This window comes from Gigantopelta aegis, chromosome 4 (genome assembly GCF_016097555.1).
Source record: "Gigantopelta aegis isolate Gae_Host chromosome 4, Gae_host_genome, whole genome shotgun sequence".
Taxonomy (NCBI): domain Eukaryota; kingdom Metazoa; phylum Mollusca; class Gastropoda; order Neomphalida; family Peltospiridae; genus Gigantopelta; species Gigantopelta aegis.
The window spans coordinates 83450966-83474196 of record NC_054702.1 but is presented as its reverse complement, the minus strand read 5'-3'; the positions used below and the strand labels follow the sequence as shown (position 1 = coordinate 83474196).

Sequence of the window (23231 nt, the reverse complement as noted above, 5' to 3'; positions counted from 1 at the left end):
ATAGTTATGAATTTGGTAATTCTGAAAATTGTGTGTATTGTGTGTAGTCTTTTGAATAGTAGTTTGAGCTATTAACACGTTATTCAGTTAAAAAGCATTTCTTTTGATGAATTATTCCTGGTATTATATAATATAGAACAATTTAAAACTTTATAAAATTAAAACAGAAGAAATCTTTAATTTAAATGTGAACTTTTTACTTAATTTGTCATCACATGGCATCATTTCATTTCATATTCATTTCATTTTTCATTTTTCATTTCATGACATGTCATTCTACCATGGCTTGTGTTTCCAAAAAAATTCAGTTAGATTTCTGGCTTGGACATAATCAAATGCAGATTGTAGTGTCAGCCTTGTATCAAAGTTTTTGGCGAAGATATTGAATAAATAATTTCATCTTAATTAGTTTTTTTCTGATATTTTCTGTTTTGTGATTGCATTACAATATTGTATAAAAGTAAAAAACAAAAGATCAATAATAATTGTTAACCCAGTAGTGTCAAGCTAGCTTTACATCGGAAAGTTTTTTTTTTTTTAATCAATGGTTTATTTGTGACGTCTTGAGGCTTTAGTATGATTTGGATGCCAAGATGTGTGTGTGATAAGGTAGAAAACAGCCAAGCCAACATGACTTTAATATAAAAACCTGTTAATGGTGTGCTTCTATTTTACATTGCAGGTGATTTCGATTCCAACACAAAGGCTATAGACATGATACTTCAAAAGATCGTGGAAGATCCACAGAGTGGAAGTTGTCCAAATATCAGCTATGCAGATTATACGGGTCCTGTCGCCAGTGCCAATCCCACAGGTTCACCTTTCGCTAACAGCACATTTATTCAGAATCGCGGTCAAGAAATGGCGATTGGCAACAATAATTTTGCAGGTGGTGGAGGTTTCGGTTTCGGATTTAATGGAAACGCCAGCATGGCAACGGGCATGAATTTCAACACTGGAGCGCCGGGTACCATGTCGGGTGCCAGTATTGACAACTTGAAAGTGACTTTACGAGGCAGTGGATTCACTGACCAGGCCACCGAGGAGATAAGTCAGGCAATGAACACGCTAGCTAACTATGGAATACTTGGAATGGGATTAGGTCTTGGTGTCAATAACATAGGAAATGTTCCCCAGAACATGAGTGGCAACACTGGTATAGGCAATCTGAATCTGGGTACCCCGGCCATCGGATCCACGCCACTGATGACGAGCACATCGTCGGCTTCAGGAAACGTGTCCCAGGGCAGCCCATACCTCAACACTAGCAATAATTCGGCTAGTGCCACAAGCTTGTTTGGTCCTGTTGGCAGTGGTTCATCTGGACTAGGTAGCTCTGGCTCTACAGGTGCCAACTCTAGTCTGTTCGGAAGCTCTTCCCCAAGTGTACAGCAGGAGCGATATGGAAGTAGTCCCATGTTAAATGATTCCTTCTCTAGTGCTATGACTTACCCCAGCACTGCCCAAGGATTTCCCGCTAGTGATAGGTCTCCAAATATCAGTGTTAACCAAAATTCATTTGGCCTTGGAACAGGAATGTATAGCCCTACAGAGGACAAGTCGTCTGGAACTACCAAACAGGATCTGGAAGTGGCGGAAAGTATCGTGGGAGCTATACTGGGCCCTGGTGGAAAGGGCATTGTGGAAATACAGCAGTACACTGGTACCAATATTCAAATCTCGAAAAAAGGGGTGTACACTCCTGGAACCCGGAACCGCATAGTATCTATCACTGGAACGCCATCTAACATAACAAAAGCACAGTACATGATTCAACAACGCATTCAACAGGAAGAGTACAAACGAGCCCGTCAAGCATCAGGACATTAGGATACTAGGATATTGTGTTTCATAACCAAGCATCATAACAAAAAAACTTATTTAAGGCCTCTTTCGTTTTATCCCTATTGGTGGCATAATCGCCTTTACAGTGAATTTGTTTTTTTTGTGCATTACGTGATTTTTTTTTTCCTACATGTACATTTGCATTGCATGTTCATCCCAGATACTCTGCTATACACAAACATCATTTGGACTATTAAAAACCATTAGGAACTCCTGTATATACGTATATCACTCAGATCTCAGCCACATGTTCACGACAGATTCGTTTCTCCCTCATAGATTCAACTACAAAGACTTTCCTACATCACATATTGTTTTTACCGTCTGATGCAAACTTGCCGCATCCTCCTCGAGGTCTTTCAGTAAAACCAAGATGGCTACCTAGACATTCGTAGACCATTGTTCAGGACTATTTTGTACTTGGAGATCAATCATCAGTTCTTGTTGGGTGTTTTACTCGATGTTAGTGCACACCTTTCAGACTTAAACATATTCTCCACTTTCAAAACCTCAGCCTTTCATAGAATGGAAGGCTTTATATAGTATATTAGTCACATTTATCATGCAACAGAAATTGTATCATATTCATGTGTAAGTCAATGGAATATTGTATTATGTAAAAAGTTGTTTTATTAGTTGAATTGATTGTTATTATTTAACTCAAAAAGTTGTTAACCACGTTTCATATACATGTTCTAATCACTATGTTAACTGTAATTATTGAGGAGTTATATTTATTTTCAACCATGGAACTGGAGCCAGATTTATTATAGTCTTTGTCTTAATCTAGCATGAAATCATTGTGTGCATTGTAACCAGGGAAGTGTGCGTTTTAAAAATTGAACGGGTATTTCTATTCTTTCCTATTCTCTTGCTTGTCTCCCTTTTATTTCTCTCTTCTTTTTTTTTTAAATTTGAGATTTTTCCTGTCAAAATTGTTTTTTCTTTTCATCCGTTCAGTCTGTTTGTATGCCGTTAAAAGATTTGGAAGCTGGTAAGGTGTGTTTGCCATTATATAGAAGTTCATTATTCTTTGGAGAGGTCCTGCGACAAGACATGGTTCGAAAACTTAGGTTAGATGTGTTATTGAAAAACATTTTATTGTGGGAACAATAGGAATTGCTTAGTTACTATTTATTATATTAGATACAGCATTGTCAAATGTCTCCTACATGTAGATAGATTGTTATTCCCATTTATACTGTGATTTTGATGGACAGGTGAAATATGCAATAAGATGTGTGATTATCCACAGGGGGTGTGTACCTGTTATAGGAGCCTCTCTCTCTTTCTCTCTCTCTCACTTTTATCTGTGTTTCACTCCTGACTCCTGCACCGTGCCTGCCGCATGCTGTGCAGCCCGTTCAGTCATTTCACCTCTCTGCATGTGATCTTGATCGTTTTATACTCATATTATTCCTGGATAGGCCACGCATTTCCCATGAGATCTGGTGTTTGTCACAGCCCGATGTCTTTCCTTATGGTGTGGATCTCCAGTGTGCGAAGTGAAACACCGATTGTGCCAACAATGCTTGTGTGCGTTGGCAACATAAAAGTATGTTTTGCATGCTGTAATCCTTCTAATTATTTGGACAATTCATTATTTTTTTTCCACCCCTGTTTTTTTATTATTTATGTGATATGTGTAGTGTGATGGTTCAGGGATTTGTTACTGATCAGAATACCCAGGTGTTGGTATTTTTTTAACTTTTCTGTTTTTTAAAGAGAAAAATATTAGTTATGAAAGAGTTAGAAGGATTATGGTATGCTATGATGTGGTGGGCTTTCTCAAAACCTCTCTAAAGTCTTTTTAAGAGTACATAAAATGGAGAGTTGGTTCATTTATTCAATAGTTGCTGAAGTGTGTGGCTTTACATAAACAGTTTTTGATATAACAGCACATAATGTATCAGCAATGCATTTTGTTTTGAAGTCTGGAACTTAACCAAAGCAATACAACAGTTGCTATTTGTAACCCAATGTTTGTTATCAGTGTATTTTTACATGTTCTCAATTGTACTGTGGTGAGGTTGGTCACTTGTTTTAGTCATTATTTAGCATATTCCGCACATAACACTGGTATGGTTCAGACTGAGAATCCAATTTATTGTCATAATATTCACAAACAAGTGAAGAATAATCGTAGCATAAAAGGAGAAAGATGAAAGATGATTTTATTTTTGTTTTTATTTTTTCTTCCAGATGATGCTCTCTATATTATGTACTCTGTTTCCCAGATAGCTTGTTTTGGTAACAAGGTGTGTGCACAAGGTTGTGCTTGGTATTTGCTGACTTGTTCAGTAGTGTGACGGGGTAACTGAATGTCCATTGCAGAGTACAGACTGCCATTAGCTTTCAGTGGCAGTGCGAGGAGATGCCTCGGGGGAGGTGGGGTACCTCCACCTTATTTGAAGAAAAAACCCATAACTTTTTAAAACAGATAATCTGCCCCAGATATTGCCCTTCATTGCAGGGTACCTGGAGGCAATTGTCCCTACCAATTGTACCCCTTTGCACTGCCACTGTCAGCTTCATCGCTAGCATTCACATGAAATATATTTATATATGCATCCAATATTATAAAGCATGCATTGTGTACATTTATCAAAAAATATCATCAAACACAGATTTTACCTATTTTATTTCAAAGATTATTATTTATTTTTTAATTCATTATCTTGCTTGCTAGTTATAGCATTAATTATCATTATTTTCATTTAATATTGTTGGTATTATTTTAGTGGCACTCTGTTTTCTGCAGATGCGACATCACACTTGCTGTGGGACTATAATTGTTGATTAATTATACTGCAAATACCATGTCCACCACCTGGTAATATATGCAGTTCTCAATAAGTTTCAATAAATTAAAGCTGAACAAAGCTTTCATTTTTGTTTTTGTTTATTTTCATATACCGATAATTAATATGCAGTATCATGGAAACAAATCTGTTTGATAGAAAACATGTGTGGATATTGTATTTCCACAAAAGACTATAGTATTGACATTAATCATGGTTTCTTTGATTGGATTGTTAACTCACATGTACATCGGCCATCAGTTTAATCAGTGGCATTTATCTAACAAACGACATGGGGCCGATTGGGCTATTTCTCATTCCATCTAGTGCACTTCAACATGTATATTAAAGACCATGGTATGTGCTATCCTGTCTATGGGATGGTGCATATAAAAGATCCCTTGCTTGTTTGACATCCAATAGCTGATGATTAATAAATCAATGCTCTAGTGGTGTCGTTAAACAAAACAAACTTTAACAAACAGCAGTTTTGTCACACCTTATGATAACAGTGAGAGACTTGTAACATGCTTATCATACAGACAGAACATCACATACCACATTGTTAAGTATACCAATCATTGTCTGGATTGAGACCACAGATGGGGATTAATTCCTTGACAGACTACAACTGGGACATTATTTCTAACCAGTCTGTGTACTGGGATAATTCCAGTTGTATCCTACCATTTCTTTGATGCAGGTTATAGCCTCATGTGGAATGTCTACAGTATGTAATTTTAACAAAGTGCACACAACTTCGGGTTGCTGGGTAAAGTCATTTCTTTTAATATCCATGCCTCCTCCCAAAGTGTTTGACACCCAAGAGACGATGTGTTTTTCGTGATGTGGTGTCATTAAACCATTCATTCATTCATTCATTCATTCATTCATTCATCCATCCATTTATTCATCCATCCATTTATTCCAAAGTCCCTGCATCAAATAAGTTGTTAACAAACTCTATTCACATATTAACCAAATCTAAAACGATCTATTTCATTTCATCTCTGAATGATCCATGATCTAGTTTAAAATTGTAATCTTTCCTAGAATTTCAAATGCTCATGCTCACCACCTATCTTATATGGTGTGGGCAATCCAAATATTTCCAAAGTCTTTACAAGATGCTCATAAATTGCAAGATTCCATAACTTGTAATTACACATCTTCACTCGTCTACATCGTTGTATTAGATTTGATTTGACAAATATCAAATCCTATATTCACACATTTTCCTTATTATTCCAGTGAGATCATCCCATTTTTGTAGAAGATCGGGCTAAGTCACCATAATATTTAAACATTAAAAAGTTTGTCTTATCAAATAAGACTGAATTGTTTGTAAATACATTGACATTTTTATTGTTTAATCACAGGGCCCTAGTTCACATTTGCAATAAATTTTTATTATTTTGTAGTTTACTTGTATCAAAACTGCACCTTCAGACACCCCTATACTACAGCTGTACAATATTGTTGTTCCAAATAATATACAGCCATGGACTTTATATGAGATCAAAGGATAGACATGGTCGGCCATGCTATTCTTGAGATATTGTGTAGTCGAAGACTGAACAAGAACGAACTGGTCTCTAGGAATTGGTTGTGTCTATGTAAATTAATTGTTAAAGCATTCAGTTAACATGATCATGATGTATGCATAACAAAGCTGAAGTCAATGGGAATTTTACGTTAATTTTGTATTATATTGGTGATATGATACCGGTTTAATCTCAATCTTGCACGTTACCTTGGCTACAGATGGAGATGGTCTTGTTTATTAATGGACAATCATAAGCTGATTATTAAGAACCACACATTTATTTAGGGATGGGGACATTGACTGGTAAAAAAATAGAAATGAAAATACAAACCAGTGACTGCATGAACATTATCCAGCTAAATGGGGTCTCTGAGGTCCAATGAACACTTTGTATACGAATACATTTTCTATAAATAAACATTTTCAGAATAGCACTTGTGTAATCCTCAACAAATCTATTTTTAACACCTGCCTTGCAGTTAAAATTCATATATATACACACACACACACACACACACACGTACACGTACACAAATATAAATATATATGATACACACACACACATATATATATAAAAGTAGGGGAACTCTAATAAGAATTTACAATTGCCAAAATTGGTTATATGATAATAGTGAATTAATTGGGCAAACATATTCGGTAGTTCAGTATTACAATAGGTTTTATTACCACCAAAGATCTTGAAGGACGATTGGGGTCAAAAGTGAAATTTGAAAGTTGACGGGTTTTTATCAGTAAATCGCAAATTCAAACAATAAAAATTAATAAAAACAAAATAATAACTACTGTATGATCAACAGAATGAAAAAGATTGACAGAAATAATGTTCCACAGTGATTAATTGACCATCCTGGAAATTGTCAAAATCGAGATTGACACCCCACACACGTGTGATGCACCGACAAACTATGGAATGTGTTTCGGTGTGCTGATATCATATGTGTATATCAAAGGCTGTGGTGTGTGCTATTTTGTCTTTGGGATGGTTCCTCTCTAAGACAATATGTCGGAATTACCAAATGTTTGACATTCAATAGCCGATGATTCATAAATCAATGTGCTCTAGTGGTGTTGTTAAACAAAACAAACTATTTCATTAAAAAGCCTACATGATGGAAGTGGTTGAAATTCTAACCATTTCAGGGGTTTTTTTTACAAGTCTTTTACACTTGAAATTTCCAATGGATAAACCAGCAAGTTAGAACTAAAAGAAAAATTCTAAGTTTTATACCTTGATTTCAATGTGGAAATACTGGTGAACCCCACTATGTCCTTGTCCAAAACAGATTTAGTATCACTATTCAGTTTGGTATATCCCAACTGTGATATAAAATCCCTTGACTTTGGATAATGAGGTTTTCCTGTGACAATTAAAATTAATTAAATATCCTGTTAAAATGGTTTTTCAGAGAACATGAAAACAAAACTTGATGGAGGAGGTCATCTGAAATAAACTACAAATTCTTGCAACACTGACCACCCATAAACATTGCTATCATTTAAATTTGGTTACATTAAAAAGTTTTTCCATTAATAAAATCCCCTCTAAAAATGAAAAAATAAAACATCCACCACACACAAAGAAAGTCGGAGGTTGTGCCCACGACGGGAGTGTTATCTGGTGAAAGCATGCCAAAAACTACCCACACCCACAAAGAAAAACATTCTTGGGCTTAAACATAACACATTGTAATGGTCAAATGAAGAAAAACATCCACAGTAAACCTCTAAGGATGTGGTACTACTTGCCAATGCTGTGCTCCACGTTTGCTGTCAGTTGTACCATCCTACTCGCTCAAGCCTGGATTACCTGCAACCTGCAGCACCCAGGAGATAAACCCATAATTGCAAACCTGATGTGGGTAAAACTTGTGTATATGCAAGGGATTTATCCAGGATTTCTCACCAATGTCTCCTGTCTGATGGGATTGGGAAAATTAGTGCAAGTAAATGATACTTCGGATATGTTTTCAGACCACTGAATGGAAGGAAGGAAATGTTTAATTTAAAGACACACAACACATTTTATTTACAGTTCTATAGTGTCAGACATATGGTTGAGGACCACACAGATATTGAGAGGAAACCCGCTGTCGCCACTTCATGAGCTACTCTTTTCAGTTAGCAGCAAGGGATCTTTTATATACACCATCCCACAGACAGGGTAGTACATACCACTGCCTTTGATATGTCAGTCAGTGGGCCCACTGACCAGGAAGGCCACTGAATGATGCAGTACACCAGTTAATTTAATGTATTGGAACAGACATAATTAAATATGTATATACGGGGCATTTTTAGTGCTACTTTCTTTTGGGAAGGGGCCTATGTTTGGACTCACAAAATACCTAGGTAAATCTGTATGGCTAGCTCAGTTGGATCAGCAGGTGCATGCACATAGGGGAGAGGGTGTTTAAGGTTACAAACCTCGTAACTCAAAGCAAATTTTCTTTTTTTAATGTCTTTTCTGGGGGAGCATGAGTAAGTCACCAATGCTGGTATTCATTCTTCAGCTTATTTAATCAGTATGCTGGTTGTCATACCTAGCCTAAAATAACTATTGGGACTGCAAAAAAGAAATAATCAGTTGGAATAGACAAAAAAGGAATTAAAAGAGCACCAAAAAAAAAAGAAGAGTTTAAAATTAAAAAAGCACTTTAATTTTTAAAAATGGGTGCTAGTTACTGCTCTAATACAGTATATCAAGCTAGAAATTTCTTTAAACCTACTAGTCCAATGATAGAATTTTTTTTTTTAAATTGAATGGAAGTTGGACATCTAGTTCATTGACAGAGAAGACCTTCAAAGGTTAGTATACTTTCTTTTGTTATACTTCATTTGAAAATACAAGAACATTATACTAACACCTAGTTCTAGAAACAGTCAAACTGTGTTATTTCGGTGTTGAAGGGACCGAACCAAGGTTGCAGGTGCGTGTACAGGGGATGGTTTCGGAGTTGAAGCCCCCCTCCCACCACCTGATCAAGCAAATTTTCTCCTGTTTTTTTCACTATTTTCTGGGGGAGCATAACTCTAGCTTGTCATATTTGATTTGAGATATGAGTGACATCATGCCATTTCTTCACCTCAAGGGGTTGGGATTTAGCTCAGTTGGTTGAGTGCTCGCTTAAAGAGTTTTCGTCGCAGGATCAAACCACCTTGGTAGATCCATTCAACTGATTTGTTTTTTCATGTTCCAACCAGTGCACCACAACTGGACAAAGATGCCTTGCTGCATTAGGGAAAATGTAGCGGGTTTCCTCTGATGACTACATGTCAGAATTACCAAATGTTTAACATCCATTAGCTGATGATTAATTAATCAATGTGCTCCAATGGTGTCATTTACAACAACAAAAATTCTTGACCTCAAAGGGTCGGGACATAACCCTGTGGTAAAGCACTCACCTGAGGCGGTCGGTCTGGGATCAGTCACCGTTGGTGGCCCATTAGCCTATTTCTTTTTCCAGCCAGTGCTCCATGACTGGTATACCAAAGGCTGTGGTATGTGGGATGGTGCATATAAAAGACCCCTTGCTACTAATGGAAACATGTATCAGATTTCCTCTCTAAGACTATATGTCAAAATTACCATATGTTTGACATCCAATAGCCGATGATTAATAAATCAATGTGCTCTAGTTATGTCGTTAAACAAAACAAACTTTAACTTTTTCTTGATCTCAAGGTACTACCAGATAGACCTCGCCATTTATAGTCCCGACACTAAATTGCAATTCAAGGAGAGTACTTCTCTTACAGTGGAATAGCAGGTTTTTTAAAACTGTATTAAATTTTATAAAATCATATATAGGCCTACATACAGTATAGGTTGACCCCCAATATGGGTTGCCCCCCCCCCCCCCCCGAAATCATGGCTACCCAGTGTACCACGTGAATTTAATAATAATAATAATTTAGAATGTTAAAATATCATTGCTCAATATCATAAAAGTAAAAAGTAAGTAATATCGTAAATAACCCCTCATACGAGAAACAATAATCAATGTGTGTCATTTTAATAACTAAACTTTAGTATAGCAAAATGTCCAAATCTGTCGAACTCCGTCTTTTGTTGATCAAATTTATATTAGTTATATGGGAGTGGCAGCTAACCCTGTTAGGCTACAGATAAAATGCATGCATAACATTGTTTACACTGCCCTATTTATTTTTTGTTTACATGCATGGGTTCAATCAAAAATAAAATGACCTTTTTTCGCCAAATATATTATTTATTTCTCACAACATTCTATTTTCCACAAAGTTTAAAATTATCTCATGTCCGAACTGACACTCCATACTTCAAAACGTGTATGTGTTTTTGTCTAATGGAGTTATCCCCCCTGAGACCTTGTCGACTTGAGAGAGCTCAGAACTACACGTTCATTTGACTTCATTTTTGTATCATCCACTAAAGACATTTAAAAATTTCGATAAATGGGCTATATTCGTTAGCACACGGATTTATTGTTTTTACAACTTGTTGATATTATTATTATTATTATTGCGTAAGCTTAACCGGCATAACCATCAATATTTATATTCTTTGAACAACCCTCCTTGATTCTGAGCACCACAAGCGAGGCCGATTTTAAATTTCGAGTAATTATCTATGGACCCCGTGACAGTGCCACAATAGAAGTATTATAAACTGATGGTTCGTATTTTGGCAATTACTTATATGGTTTATGCTAAGAATAGTTCCACAAATGATTATGCATAATGCAGGGTGGTAGAGTAAGGTGTTGAGCAGGTAAGCAATTGTTACACAAGATTGCCACAGAGTATGATTCTTAATGTTAGGCCTACATAATTTATGAAAAGAGGATTGATCAATAGATTTATGAAAGTCTAGTTATGACGTTAAATTAAAAACAGTTTTTGTGAAAAATAAAAGAGGGTATGTATTAAATACAGAATTTCACATACATTGTTTTCGCTTCCTATTTATTGCATTCGTTTATTCTTGCGCAATAAATAGGAAGCGAAAACAACATACCGGTATGTGAAGTTCTGTATTTGTATCAATATAATGTGGCGGGGTAGGGGTAACATGCGGAAATATTTCTGCTGGGCATTGGTGGATCCAGAGAGGGGTGCTAGGGCTCCCGTATCTCTCCCCCCCCCCCCCCCACCTTGCCTGTTTGAAGGTTTTTTTTATATTACTTTTTTTAATCCATCATCCACAGTAGGCCTAAACCTTGTGACACTAAAGTGCCATGAAAAGACACCTGATATTAAAATTTCCCTGGAAGCATATCCCCCTCACCCCTTCAGGAACAGAACTCGTTACCTTTGGGAGCTTGGCTCATTTGCCTTCGATAAACTCAAATTGCCCTTTTGTGAATTTTGTGACCCCTCTCCCCTTCACCAAATTTTGAATCTGACCCAGCTGGGTTGGGGGATGCATTAAAAAATTAAATTGAATATGTTTTTCTTTCGTTTTCTTTTAAAGAGTGGACCGGCCTCGGTGGCGTCGTGGCAGGCCATCGGTCTACAGGCTGGTAGGTACTGGGTTCGGATCCCAGTCGAGGCATGGGATTTTTAATCCAGATACCGACTCCAAACCCTGAGTGAGTGCTCCGCAAGGCTCAATGGGTAGGTGTAAACCACTTGCACCGACCAGTGATCCATAACTGGTTCAACAAAGGCCATGGTTTGTGCTATCCTGCCTGTGGGAAGCGCAAATAAAAGATCCCTTGCTGCCTGTCGAAAAAAGAGTAGCCTATGTGGCGACAGCGGGTTTCCTCTTCAAAACAGTGTCAAAATGACCATATGTTTGACGTCCAATAGCCGATGATAAGATAAAAAATCAATGTGCTCTAGTGGCGTCGTTAAATAAAACAAACTTTACTTTTTAAAGAGTGGGTTTTAGGTTTGTTGTTGTAATTTTAATATACAATTATTTTAATTTGGATTTCTGACTGTTTATTATATCGATCAGTAATAAGTGAATATTTGGAATTATAACTTATGATGATATTGAAAATATGTACCTTAACGGTATTTTTGTGAAAGTTATACAATGTAAATGTAACGCTAGACTATACACCCCTCAAAATATTACAATACGCTTGCAGACCCCTCTCCCATTCACAAACAAGTCATGCTATGGGTGTAATATAATTTTAACATATTGTTTTGCAATTTAGGAAAGCACTGATCTTCGGATTTCAACTCAATTTATAATCATTATTGTGTATCTGGCATTTATTATCTGTTAAACATTTTTGCTGTAACAGTATTTATGAAATTAAAAAAAAAGAAGAAAAAGTGTGTTACAAAATAATGTTAAGTACACTACCACCCCTACATAACGTTTGGACATACACCCACCCCAAAAGCATTACATAATATTTGAATGGCCCCTTATCAAAAGTTGTTTTCATGTACATGTGTATTTTGTATTGTTATTTTATTATTATTATTATTATTATTAAGTACTGTAATTTTTTTATTATTATTATTTTTTTAGAAATATAGGGTATCATTATTTGTGCCATGGCTAGAAGAACAGGAGATTTAGCAGGATTTATACGAGGACTTGAAAATATTACCAAAGCTTTGTTTAAGTACGAGAATAATGAATGGACACGAATATGGAACAATTCCAGTGTGCGTACAGCTCTTGAAGAATGTGGAGTCAAAACCAGAGATGTCTACAGTTCAGCTCAGCAGCAAGCAGAAGACTTTCAGGTTAGAAAATGTTGGGTCATAGCTATTAAAACAAATTGTCAGTTTGAAGGGTGGAGGGCAATATGGAGGAAATGTAGTAAAGTGTCTCTGTGAGAGGATATAAGAAGTCTAAATTTGGCTGCTGATATTCGAGGAAAAAATAATTTATTAAATGTTTTGTAAATCAACCTTATGCTCTGGAAATGTTCTGGAGGGAGCAACTTCCACTACTGTCTACAACCCTGATATATGCATAAGATGTGTAGCTTAAACAGTCTGTTGTATAGCATAAACAGATTTTAAGATGGGGCAAATCTAGCAAACTGTACCCTATCAACATTGTCCCTCACTTATATTTAGTACCCACTGTATACAACATACTGTACTGCAAAAATAGCTAATTCCCCCCCCCCCCCCCCCCCCCCCCCCCCCCCCCCCCCATTTTAATTGACAGCAGAATATTTATAAATTGTAAGTTTTCTTTGTTTTGTATTTATTTCTGTTCAGAGTTGTGCTCCACAGCTGGTCTGTAAGAAAGTGTATATACTAAAAAATAACTTTTGTGTTACTTAATAATAAAGAGTAGCCATGTCACTTCAGGCCTTTGAAAATTGTAAGATCGTTTCATTTGCACATTGCTAGTGCAATCTAGTTTGGCATAAATGTAGGTGATTTTTTGTGGGGCCAGGATTTAGCTCAGTCAACTGAGTGCTCACTTGAGTTGCTTGTGTCGCAGGATTGAACCACCTTGGTGGATCTATTCAACTTATTGGGTATTTGCTCATTCCAACCAGTGCATCACAACTGGTCAAAGGCCGTGGTATGTGCTTTCCTGTCTGTGGGAAAGTACATATAAAAGATCCCTTTCTGCATTAGAATAAAAATGTAGCAGGTTTTCTCTGATTACTATGTGTCAGAATTACCAAATGTTTGACATCCAATAGCCAATGATTATTAATCAATGTGCTCTAGTGGTGTCATTAAACAAAACAAACTTTAAAAAAAATGTGTTCGCACATTAAATTTACGACATGGTTGTAATAGGTTATGTAACATTAAATGGGTTGGGGCCTATCTGAATTATCTTAGATTCTAAGCTGTCACTTATATATTAGCATGCTTGTCTTAAATCGTGTGTATACTATATTTAAAGTTTGTTGGTTTTAATTTTTCAGTCGAATGCAAAAGCAAAAATGTCAAAGTTTTCTGAAGAAGCTAATATCATTGTTGATATTGTGAAGGAAAAACCACCAAGCAAGTCTGACACCAGAACACAATCAGATGATACTGTTGTGAAAAGTTCCATCCTAGAGCAGATGCAGACAGACCAACAGTCTGACAACAGTGCTATCACAAATGAAGCATCATACCAGACCATTCACAGTACAGAGAAGACCACTTTGCACGCGAAAAAAACAAAACCTGCAGAAACCAGTGTCAAGCAGACTGCAGCAGAGACTTTGAAAGTGTCTGTTAAATCAGAGTCACCAAGGCCTGTGAAAAATATACAGACTGTAAGTGATAAATGACCAGTCGAGCTACAGACACCCTTCAGTACAGTATTTAAATGAATGCCAATTCATTATAACAATGGAGATCAAATTTGCTTGTATTATTCTTGTCAGTAATACTCAAACTAATAACATGACTTAATAATAAAATACACGTTAAATGTGCATGTTTTATATAGGAAGGAAATGTTTTATTTAACGACGCACTCGAACACATTTTATTTACGGTTATATGGTGTCGGACATATGGTTTTGGCCCACACAGATATTGAGAGAGGAAACCTGCTGTCGCCACTTAATGGGCTACTCTTTTTAATTAGCAGCAAGGGATCTTTTATATGCACCATCCCACAGACAGGATAACACATACCACGGCCTTTGATATACCAGTTGTGGTGCACTGGCTGGAGTGAGAAATAGCCCAATGGGCCCATGACGGGGATTGATCCTAGACCAACTGCGCATCAAGCGAATGCTTTACCACTGGGGTACCTCCTCCCCCATTTTATATAGGATATTCACATATGTTAATAGCTTGAATTTGCTCAAAACTAGGTTTTGAAATTAAGTATGACCATCAGGCCTCAAACTGGAAAATATTTAGTCTTGGTCTCTAAAATATCAGCTAAAATTAATTAAAGTATACGTAAGTGAATCATATATGACAAAATAATATTTGTTGTTGTAATGTAGTAAATATACATCAAATGAATATTTATTATACAGATTAATGATTTTGTCAAAAGGTTCATATTGTTTCAGTGTAATAAATTTATATTTGACTTGTAGCTGAGTTCAACAGCTCGAGAGAGACGTGTTCCAGCATCACGAGTTAGTCGGCTTGTCAATTATGGAGGTATGTAATAACAATTGTACATTTTTATATTTAATATTCTTTAGTACTACGATCTTCAGTTAATATTACTTCAAATGCTGAAGAAGACGAATTGATGTAATAACCAATTTTAAGATTAAATTATGTTCATGGCGACTGTCCATCAGTCTGTCCCACATATAGTTTTCTTGGTGTTTTTTCCCAATGCCTCAATATATTGATCTTAAATTTTGTGTATAGCTTTATCATGTACATGCACTGTTGAAGATCAAGTTTGACTTTCATGGCAATTTGCCCATTTTTTACAGAGTTATGGTCCTTGAACTGAGGAAAATATAAAAATTAGTTTTGCAGACTTTTTATTTTGCAATGCTTGAAAATATTGAGATGAAATTTTGTATATAATACAGCTTTATTATGTACTGTTACAGATCAAATTTAACTTTCAAGGCGATTTACCCTTTTTTCACAGAGTTACGGCCCTTGGATTTGTTGGTTCTGGTAGGGTACATGTATTGTTTTAGCAGTACTCTCACAATGCTTGTCAAAACAAATGATATAACAAAACTGTAAGAGGTCCGTTTGCCCCCAAAATCAATTTTTGCCATACTATCAGTAATATATCTTGGTGGTTGGTTAGTTTCCCCAATATGAGTAACATATTTTCTAGTCATTTCCACACATGTAAAGAACCTACAGTCTGTGTTTTCAATTGAAATTCACAACTCTGCCATTTCATAAACCATATACTATGTCATTACAATAGAATCAAGTTATTAACTGTTGTTTATTATTTAACACATTTTGTTGTTGTTGTTAATGTTGGTTTCTGAAAAATAATTCAGTTTTAGTTGAACAAAATTTAAAATTAAATCTTAATATCTGTGATATTGGTTATGAAAAATAACGAATTAGACTTTTTATGAAATACAGTACTAAAATACTTGTTAAGTAAATAGGGGTTTTTTTGTTCAAGGTTTGGCAGCTGGTTTGGGGCTTGGAGCAGTAGCAGAAATAGCCAGAAGATCAGTGGGCTTAGGAGATAAAGGTAAGTTGTTTTTATTTAAAGTTTGTTTTCTTTAACAACACCACTAGTGGGCCCATTGGGCTATTTCTCGTTCCAGCCAGTGCTCCACAACTAATGTAATAAAGGCTGTGGTATGTATTATCCTGTCTGTGGAATGGAGCATAATCGAAAAGAGTAGCCATTTCCTCTCTTAATATCTGTGTGGTCCTTAACCAGATGTCTGACACCATATAACCATAAATAAAATGTGTTGAGTGCGTCGTTAAATAAAACATTTCCTTTTCATTGTAACATGTGCCTTTAACCGTTAGACTACTGGATTAATTTTTAACAAAAACCTCGTTGAGTGGGTACAAGTTTATAATTTTTACTCACATATATTCACTTAAATGTTTTATAAATACATGAAATAAAGTTCATATATGAATCGGTAAGTATTATTTTCGTGTCTTTTTTGTAATTTTTATTATTTTTAGATCAGCTAATGGTGATTAAAATTAGACAAAAAATCGAAAAAGTTGCGGTTACTTACGGGCATTTGTGGCCAGCTGTCCAGTATTTATGTCCATTATTCCCGATAACAGTGGTTTTCTGAACAGAATTTTTTTTTAAACCCGAACTACAATTCTTATTGCAATATTTGGAATTTTTGTTGTTGGTAAAACGATCAAATTTATTATCAAATTAGCTGTTACAATCAGCTATCGATCCCTGAAAATTACCGTGACGTGCCGCCATTGTTGTCAAGTGAAAATACTTGCCGAAAACCACTTTTTGAACTCAAAATTTCAAGGTATTCTTAATTGAAAAAATCAAAACAAAAGCCACCATTTTGAAAAAAAATCTTTTTCTTTTATTATATTTCCGTTTCTGGTGAGTTTCATGTGCAAAATGGCGGGAAATATGAATTGGGGAATGCACTGTATATAGTGTACAGTATATCGACTGACATGATGTCGGGCGAGATATCTCGCCTGCAGTACTCAGAAGGTTAAGATACTAGTGGTAGTCTGGGGGAATATGGAAGTTGAAGTTTATTTTGTTTAACACGACTAGAACACATTGATATATTAATCATTAACTATTGGATGTCAAACATGGGGATTGATCCCAAACTGACTGTGCATCAACCGAGCACTTTACCACTGGGCTACGTCCCGGCCTATGCATATGAAAAGTCCCTTGCTGCTAATGAATAAATGTAGCAAGTTTCCTCTGAAGGCTGTTTCAAAATTATCAAATGTTTGACTTCCAATAGCTGGTTATTAAATAATCAATGTGCTCTAGTGTGTCATTAAATAAAATATTTACTTAATTAATGATTCATTAGGGTTCATTTGCTCTTAAAATTAATTTGATGCTTTTGCATACATTGAGAAAAATACAATTGTTATTCCACATAAGATATATTTAATCAATATACTAATATATTTATAGATTTCATACAAAAATTCAAATATCTAAAATGCGTAATATTATGTAATTTTATTTACAAAACAATAATGCATTTGTTTTTAAATATGGTATTGAAAACTAATGGGGTGACGGGAACTTAATAGAAAGACACAATGAAATCTTGATGATTATCAGTTGATAAAATGCTTAGTCATCTTTGTCATACATTGTGACAAACAAAAGCAAAGGATTAATTAATTAGTCATTAATTATTCTTTATTTTTCAGCTGCTGGAACTGGTATTTTAGATACCAGCCCTTTTTTGACACATGCAAATGCAGAAAGAATTGTAAACACATTGTGCAGGGTGCGTGGAGCAGCACTCAAACTAGGGCAGATGCTCAGTATCCAAGGTAAGCTATCAACTATTTCTGTTCTGCTAATGTGCAAGTCCATATTGCTTTTCAAGCATCCAACAGTATCCTGCCAATTGCCAAATTGGCCAATTGCTAATATTTATACCAAGTGGCTATAATATTTGGCTAATAAAAATTGTTTTAATTAGCCACTTTTTAATAATTAACTCCCTACATATTTCTTGCCAATGAAATACATGTATGCCATATTCTATATTCCTTGAATAGCTTTAAGTTGAATTTTTAAAAGTGTATTTATGTAGAAAGATGACATGGCTTAAAATAAAAGCATCTTCATAATGAATTTTATATAATTAATTTCCAATTTTATTTTTAGACAATTCATTCATCAATCCTCAGCTACAAGCAATTTTTGAACGGGTTCGTCAGAGTGCAGATTTCATGCCTTCTTCACAAATGCTGGTGAGAATTACATAACTTGCTATGCTTTTGGATCTGAAAGATTTGTCAGTTATGCTGTAATTCTTACTCAGTGACTGACATTTGTCTAAAATGACACTACCGTATATCTTTGCCTATAAGTCATGGAGGTTTGAGAATTTCTGTCACCCGAGTCTTATGTTGAGAGTAAGGGTGTACAGTATGGATAAAATAATCATAGTGTTCATTACTTTAGAAAGTAAAGGGTTGTCAAAAAATATAGGTATTTTTAATCTGTGTTGGAAATACTCAGCATTTGTTTATTACTTACGATGGTTCAATTATAATGACAGATTTTGTTGCTGATATGTACATTTTTTTTCAAATTAAATTTGAAAATGTTTAGTTTGTCTTATTTTGACCAATCTAGCAGCCTTTTTGTAGTCAACTGTCAGTGCTAACACTTATTATTAGTTTATTAGTTTTAGCCCTAATCATGATAATTCCTTATAAAGATAAATTTATTAATTATTGCAAATGGTTTGCAAATCGATGTCTTAGATTTAATTTTGGCGTGTTTAGGAATTTTGTGACGGTATAAAAAATAAAACTGAGTTTGCAGGAAGTGTTAATGAAGGTATATTTAAAAATTTGTTTATGACAGTGTCATGAATAAGGAAAATTTACATCCTGTGTGTTTTCAGAAAGTGTTGAACAAAGAATTGGGACCAGACTGGAGAAGTAAGGTGTCTTCTTTTGATGAAAAACCATTTGCTGCAGCCTCCATTGGACAAGTTCACCTGGCAACGTTGAACAATGGCAGAAAAGTGGCAATGAAAATACAAGTAAGTTATTGTAAACATGCTGCTAATATAGTGATTAGGCAAGGCATGGTAGATCAAACACTTTTGGGGCATTTTCACCATTTTCGGGGCACTTGTATTTCATTAAAAATGCACAAAAATTAATTGAAATAAACATTAATGTAATTTATGTGCTTGCTTTAATAAATGAATGGCAAAAGATATAAAAGGCATATTTTATTAATTAATAATACCTTTTTTGGTGTTTTATAAAGGCAGTTTTATAGACCCAGTGGTTTTCCGTTTAAAAAAACACTATTTTCCTTTTCATGTTTTTGTAATTTCCGTTTCAGGATACAACGTGTAGGCCTAATTAACAATTTAAATAACACAAGCTGTGACAAATTAACATTGCAGGCAGACAACGCTGTTTACTTTTTACTTTTTCATAATTCTTGACAAAATATTAAATTTTTAAGTTTTAAAAGTACCTTTTGTCAAATATATCATATAAAAAAAAAAAACATTGGTTCTGTTTTATTTACTTTGTACGAAACCAAAACCAGGGTCCGAAAATTGACTGGTGTTGACATACATCGCTATTTGTTGTTAAATCAAAGTAGGCCTTCATATTAATAGTGAAAAATCAGAGCAAAGGTTACAGTTATAACAACTACATAAAGCATATTTGTCCAACAATTGAGTGCACTGTTTTATTCAACGGGGCTTAGTGTTAACAAAACGTAAAAATCAGTTTTCCATGACAAACGTTAGTGACAAACCGCTGACTGAACTTACTCCTGAAAAAAACAAACAGCAACAACAACAGAAAAACCTGTCCTGTCTGCGCAGGCGCAACAGACTAAGCAGTGAACCAGTTCCAAGTTCAGCCAGCAAACGTTTCGCTAACGTTCGCGAAGTATTTAGTTCCCAACGTGGCCATTTGGTTTACGTTTTTCTGCTCGGTCTGGCTGAATGTAGCACCAGTAAATATGACACTACGTGTTTGCCAATAGTACTGCACACGGGCCAATCATCAGTTTTACAGTGTGTGGCAATAGTAAAATGGTATTAATTTTTTTAACAATGGGAATTCCATGAATTCCGTCCGTTTTCCGCGATCGCAGAAAATCACTGGGTCTAGTTTTAGAATTAATTACTGAAAATGGCTTGTTTAATCTCAGGACAGCATGGCGCTGATTAAGGCAAGATGGTGCTAGGCTATTGAGGCATGGTGCTGCACTATGCTAAAACAAGCTAGGGAAAACACTGCTTATGCGTTTTGAAATTTTTTTTATAACAGAAGACCATTTGATTTGATGCATACAATTGCTAATACTAATAAGTGTCACATTAATATACTTAAAACCATTGATATTTTTTAACTAACTGTCTTTTATTGTTCGATGGGTGACTGTATGCTGTAAAATTAATGTATTTGATTTTGAATACTGTTGATCTTTGATAGTTGACTGTTATTTGATATGTTACCATTAATACCATCACACTATAACTGAAGTCTTATTATTAACCACATGGTTCAATGTAACTGAGTTAATAAAAGCCATACGAAGCACAGGTGTAATAACAAGTAATCATGACGTTGCTTCCCCAGTATCGGCTCTGAGTATGTTAAACTTGTAATTACATTTTATATTCATAATAAAGTAACATTTATTGTCACTTTATTTTGTTTTGTCATTGGTTGGTCATTAGATACTAAAATCGCTTACCAAAATGACATCATTTCATTCTCTCCTTCTAGTTACGTTTGAAACATTTTGACACAGTCCTTGTTATTCATTTAATTTTTGTTTTAATAATATGGATAATAAATAAATTATTACACTCGGTATGACTCACATGCTCATATAATAATCCCTGTGTATCTTTTGCCTTTAATATACAACTTTGAATGCTATTCTTTTGCCATATATATATATTGCCTAGAAAGACCAAATACCAAATGAATATAATAATTTTTAATAATAGAATAGAGATATTTGATTTATAAAATTCTTGAAAGAACTGCATAGTACACACACACACACACACACACACACACACACACACACATACATACATACATACATATATATATATATATATATATATATATATACACACACTATTTAAAATATATACTACTTCGCTTTTGCTAGGCATATACCAAAGTTATGTCATAATAAACAATTTGTGCACATCTTAAATTCGTACAATATGTGATTCATAAGATTATGCTGTGTGGATGTTCCATGAATCATCATGGCAATGCGTGACTGCAATTATATATGTCATCCACTGAACACAATAAATATCCCTAGCGAAAGTTGAGTTGTATAACTAGATGATAAACATTAATATATTATTATTGCTTTGCATAATTCACATTATATGTTAGATTTTTTTGTTTCAGTATCCAGGTGTTTCCAAAAGTATTGACAGTGATATCAACAACCTAATGTCTGTGTTGAATGTCTGGAATATTTTACCACCTGGTAAGTATAAGATTTTATTTGACTACATTATCTCCAGTAACTTGTATTAATTGTCTATTTTGAAAGTAATTCAGAATTGTGTTTCTATTAAAGGGAAATAATTCATGGAAGCATAATAATTTATAGTAATTTTTTAAAGGAACAGACCCTAGTTTTTAAACACTAAGGCATATTTTTTATCATTATAGCCATTTTTGATAACTAAAATCATACTTAGATTTTATGGTTTAGATTATCAATTTCCGTACATTTGAAGTGTTTTTGGTCATCCTGGTGTTTTTAACGTCACAAAAAATGCCTTTCTCATATTTTTATGTGCGTCTGAGATGTAGTCGAGTTTTAGTCAATTTTTAGAGGGTATTTCACCATTTCAAAGTCACAGACTCATGTTTCACTGAATTGTAACTTTATCCAAATGTGTTACAGGTTTGTAGATTAACTAAACTTAGTGTTAATTTTCACGGGTTGAAACTAGGGTCTGTCCCTAGTTCAATAAATATAATTATCTTACATTGATGTCTAGAATTTACTAAAATTGCATCATTAATTCCTCATACAGTTATTCTTTTATTCACATTTAGCCATTCAAAATGGTCACGATGATATTAATATGAAAATTTATTATATTCCATTAAAATTAATTGTTTTTATGGTTGTATATTATTTTGAGATTAAATTTCAGGAATGTATGTTGAAAGTGTCATGCAGGTGGCCAGATTGGAACTAGCATGGGAAGTAGACTATATCAGAGAAGCCAAGTTCTGTAGGCTTTTCAGGTAAGAATCTCAAGCACAGATTAGGATTAAGAGCATCTCCCTAAAACATGATACTTAACAACAGGTACAGTAATTGCTGACAGATTCTATAACAAAATTATGGTAAACATGCCACATACACGTCCATTATTGCAGGGCTCACCCTAGATCAAAAATACCTGTAGCCAAAAAAATTAGCCAAATGGGATTTTTATTAGCCAGAATGAAAATGTTTTAGTCAAAATTGTTTTGTGCAGTACTCTATAGAGAATTTATATATGAATATAAAAATGCTTCTTTTTTTAGCTAATTATGTACAAACTAGAATAAATGTGAATAACAAAAACGTATTCCCTGATCAAAAAATAAAGACAGCAATGTGGGTAGGGGCAGTTAATATATTATTTAGATTTTTCAGCAGGAGTGGGGTACCTATCAATTCCCTACCCCAACAATTTCATAATTTGCACCATGTTGTTGCTGTTTATTTCATCGTCGTGTTAAATGCTTGTTGCTGATTTTATCTTGTAAAATACCTAGCCTACGAATGCTGACTTCACAACTATTCCATTTACGTCAGTTGTTTTTTATTAAAAAGATAAAGAATTGAAACTTACAGTCTTTTTAAAATCCAGCTAAGTTTTGAGATGTCACCTCACAGTCTAATATTGTATCTAACATATTTCATGATTATTGTAAACTAATTGTATTCAATTTAACCT

At 34.7% G+C, this 23231-nt stretch overlaps 2 protein-coding genes across 5 annotated transcripts in view; both read left to right on the top strand.

Moving 5' to 3' along the window:
- LOC121371247 (RNA-binding protein Nova-1-like) overlaps positions 1-4728 on the top strand; it is a 47598-nt gene extending 42870 nt beyond the window's left edge. For all 4 annotated transcript variants that reach the window (XM_041496989.1, XM_041496988.1, XM_041496991.1 and 1 more), the window contains exon 5: positions 683-4728. In XM_041496989.1, the coding sequence (XP_041352923.1) occupies positions 683-1830 (1148 nt within the window). In that variant the 3' untranslated portion in view covers positions 1831-4728. The remainder of the gene's footprint in view (positions 1-682) is intronic.
- Positions 4729-10355: 5627 nt separating this feature from the next.
- The window catches only part of LOC121371243 (atypical kinase COQ8B, mitochondrial-like), a 78708-nt gene continuing 65832 nt past the window's right edge, over positions 10356-23231 (top strand). The window contains exons 1-10 of the mRNA XM_041496983.1: positions 10356-10870; positions 12689-12909; positions 14064-14402; positions 15189-15255; positions 16211-16282; positions 17944-18069; positions 18410-18495; positions 19158-19298; positions 21673-21754; positions 22437-22530. Of these exons, the coding sequence (XP_041352917.1) occupies positions 12715-12909; positions 14064-14402; positions 15189-15255; positions 16211-16282; positions 17944-18069; positions 18410-18495; positions 19158-19298; positions 21673-21754; positions 22437-22530 (1202 nt within the window). The 5' untranslated portion in view covers positions 10356-10870; positions 12689-12714. The remainder of the gene's footprint in view (positions 10871-12688; positions 12910-14063; positions 14403-15188; positions 15256-16210; positions 16283-17943; positions 18070-18409; positions 18496-19157; positions 19299-21672; positions 21755-22436; positions 22531-23231) is intronic.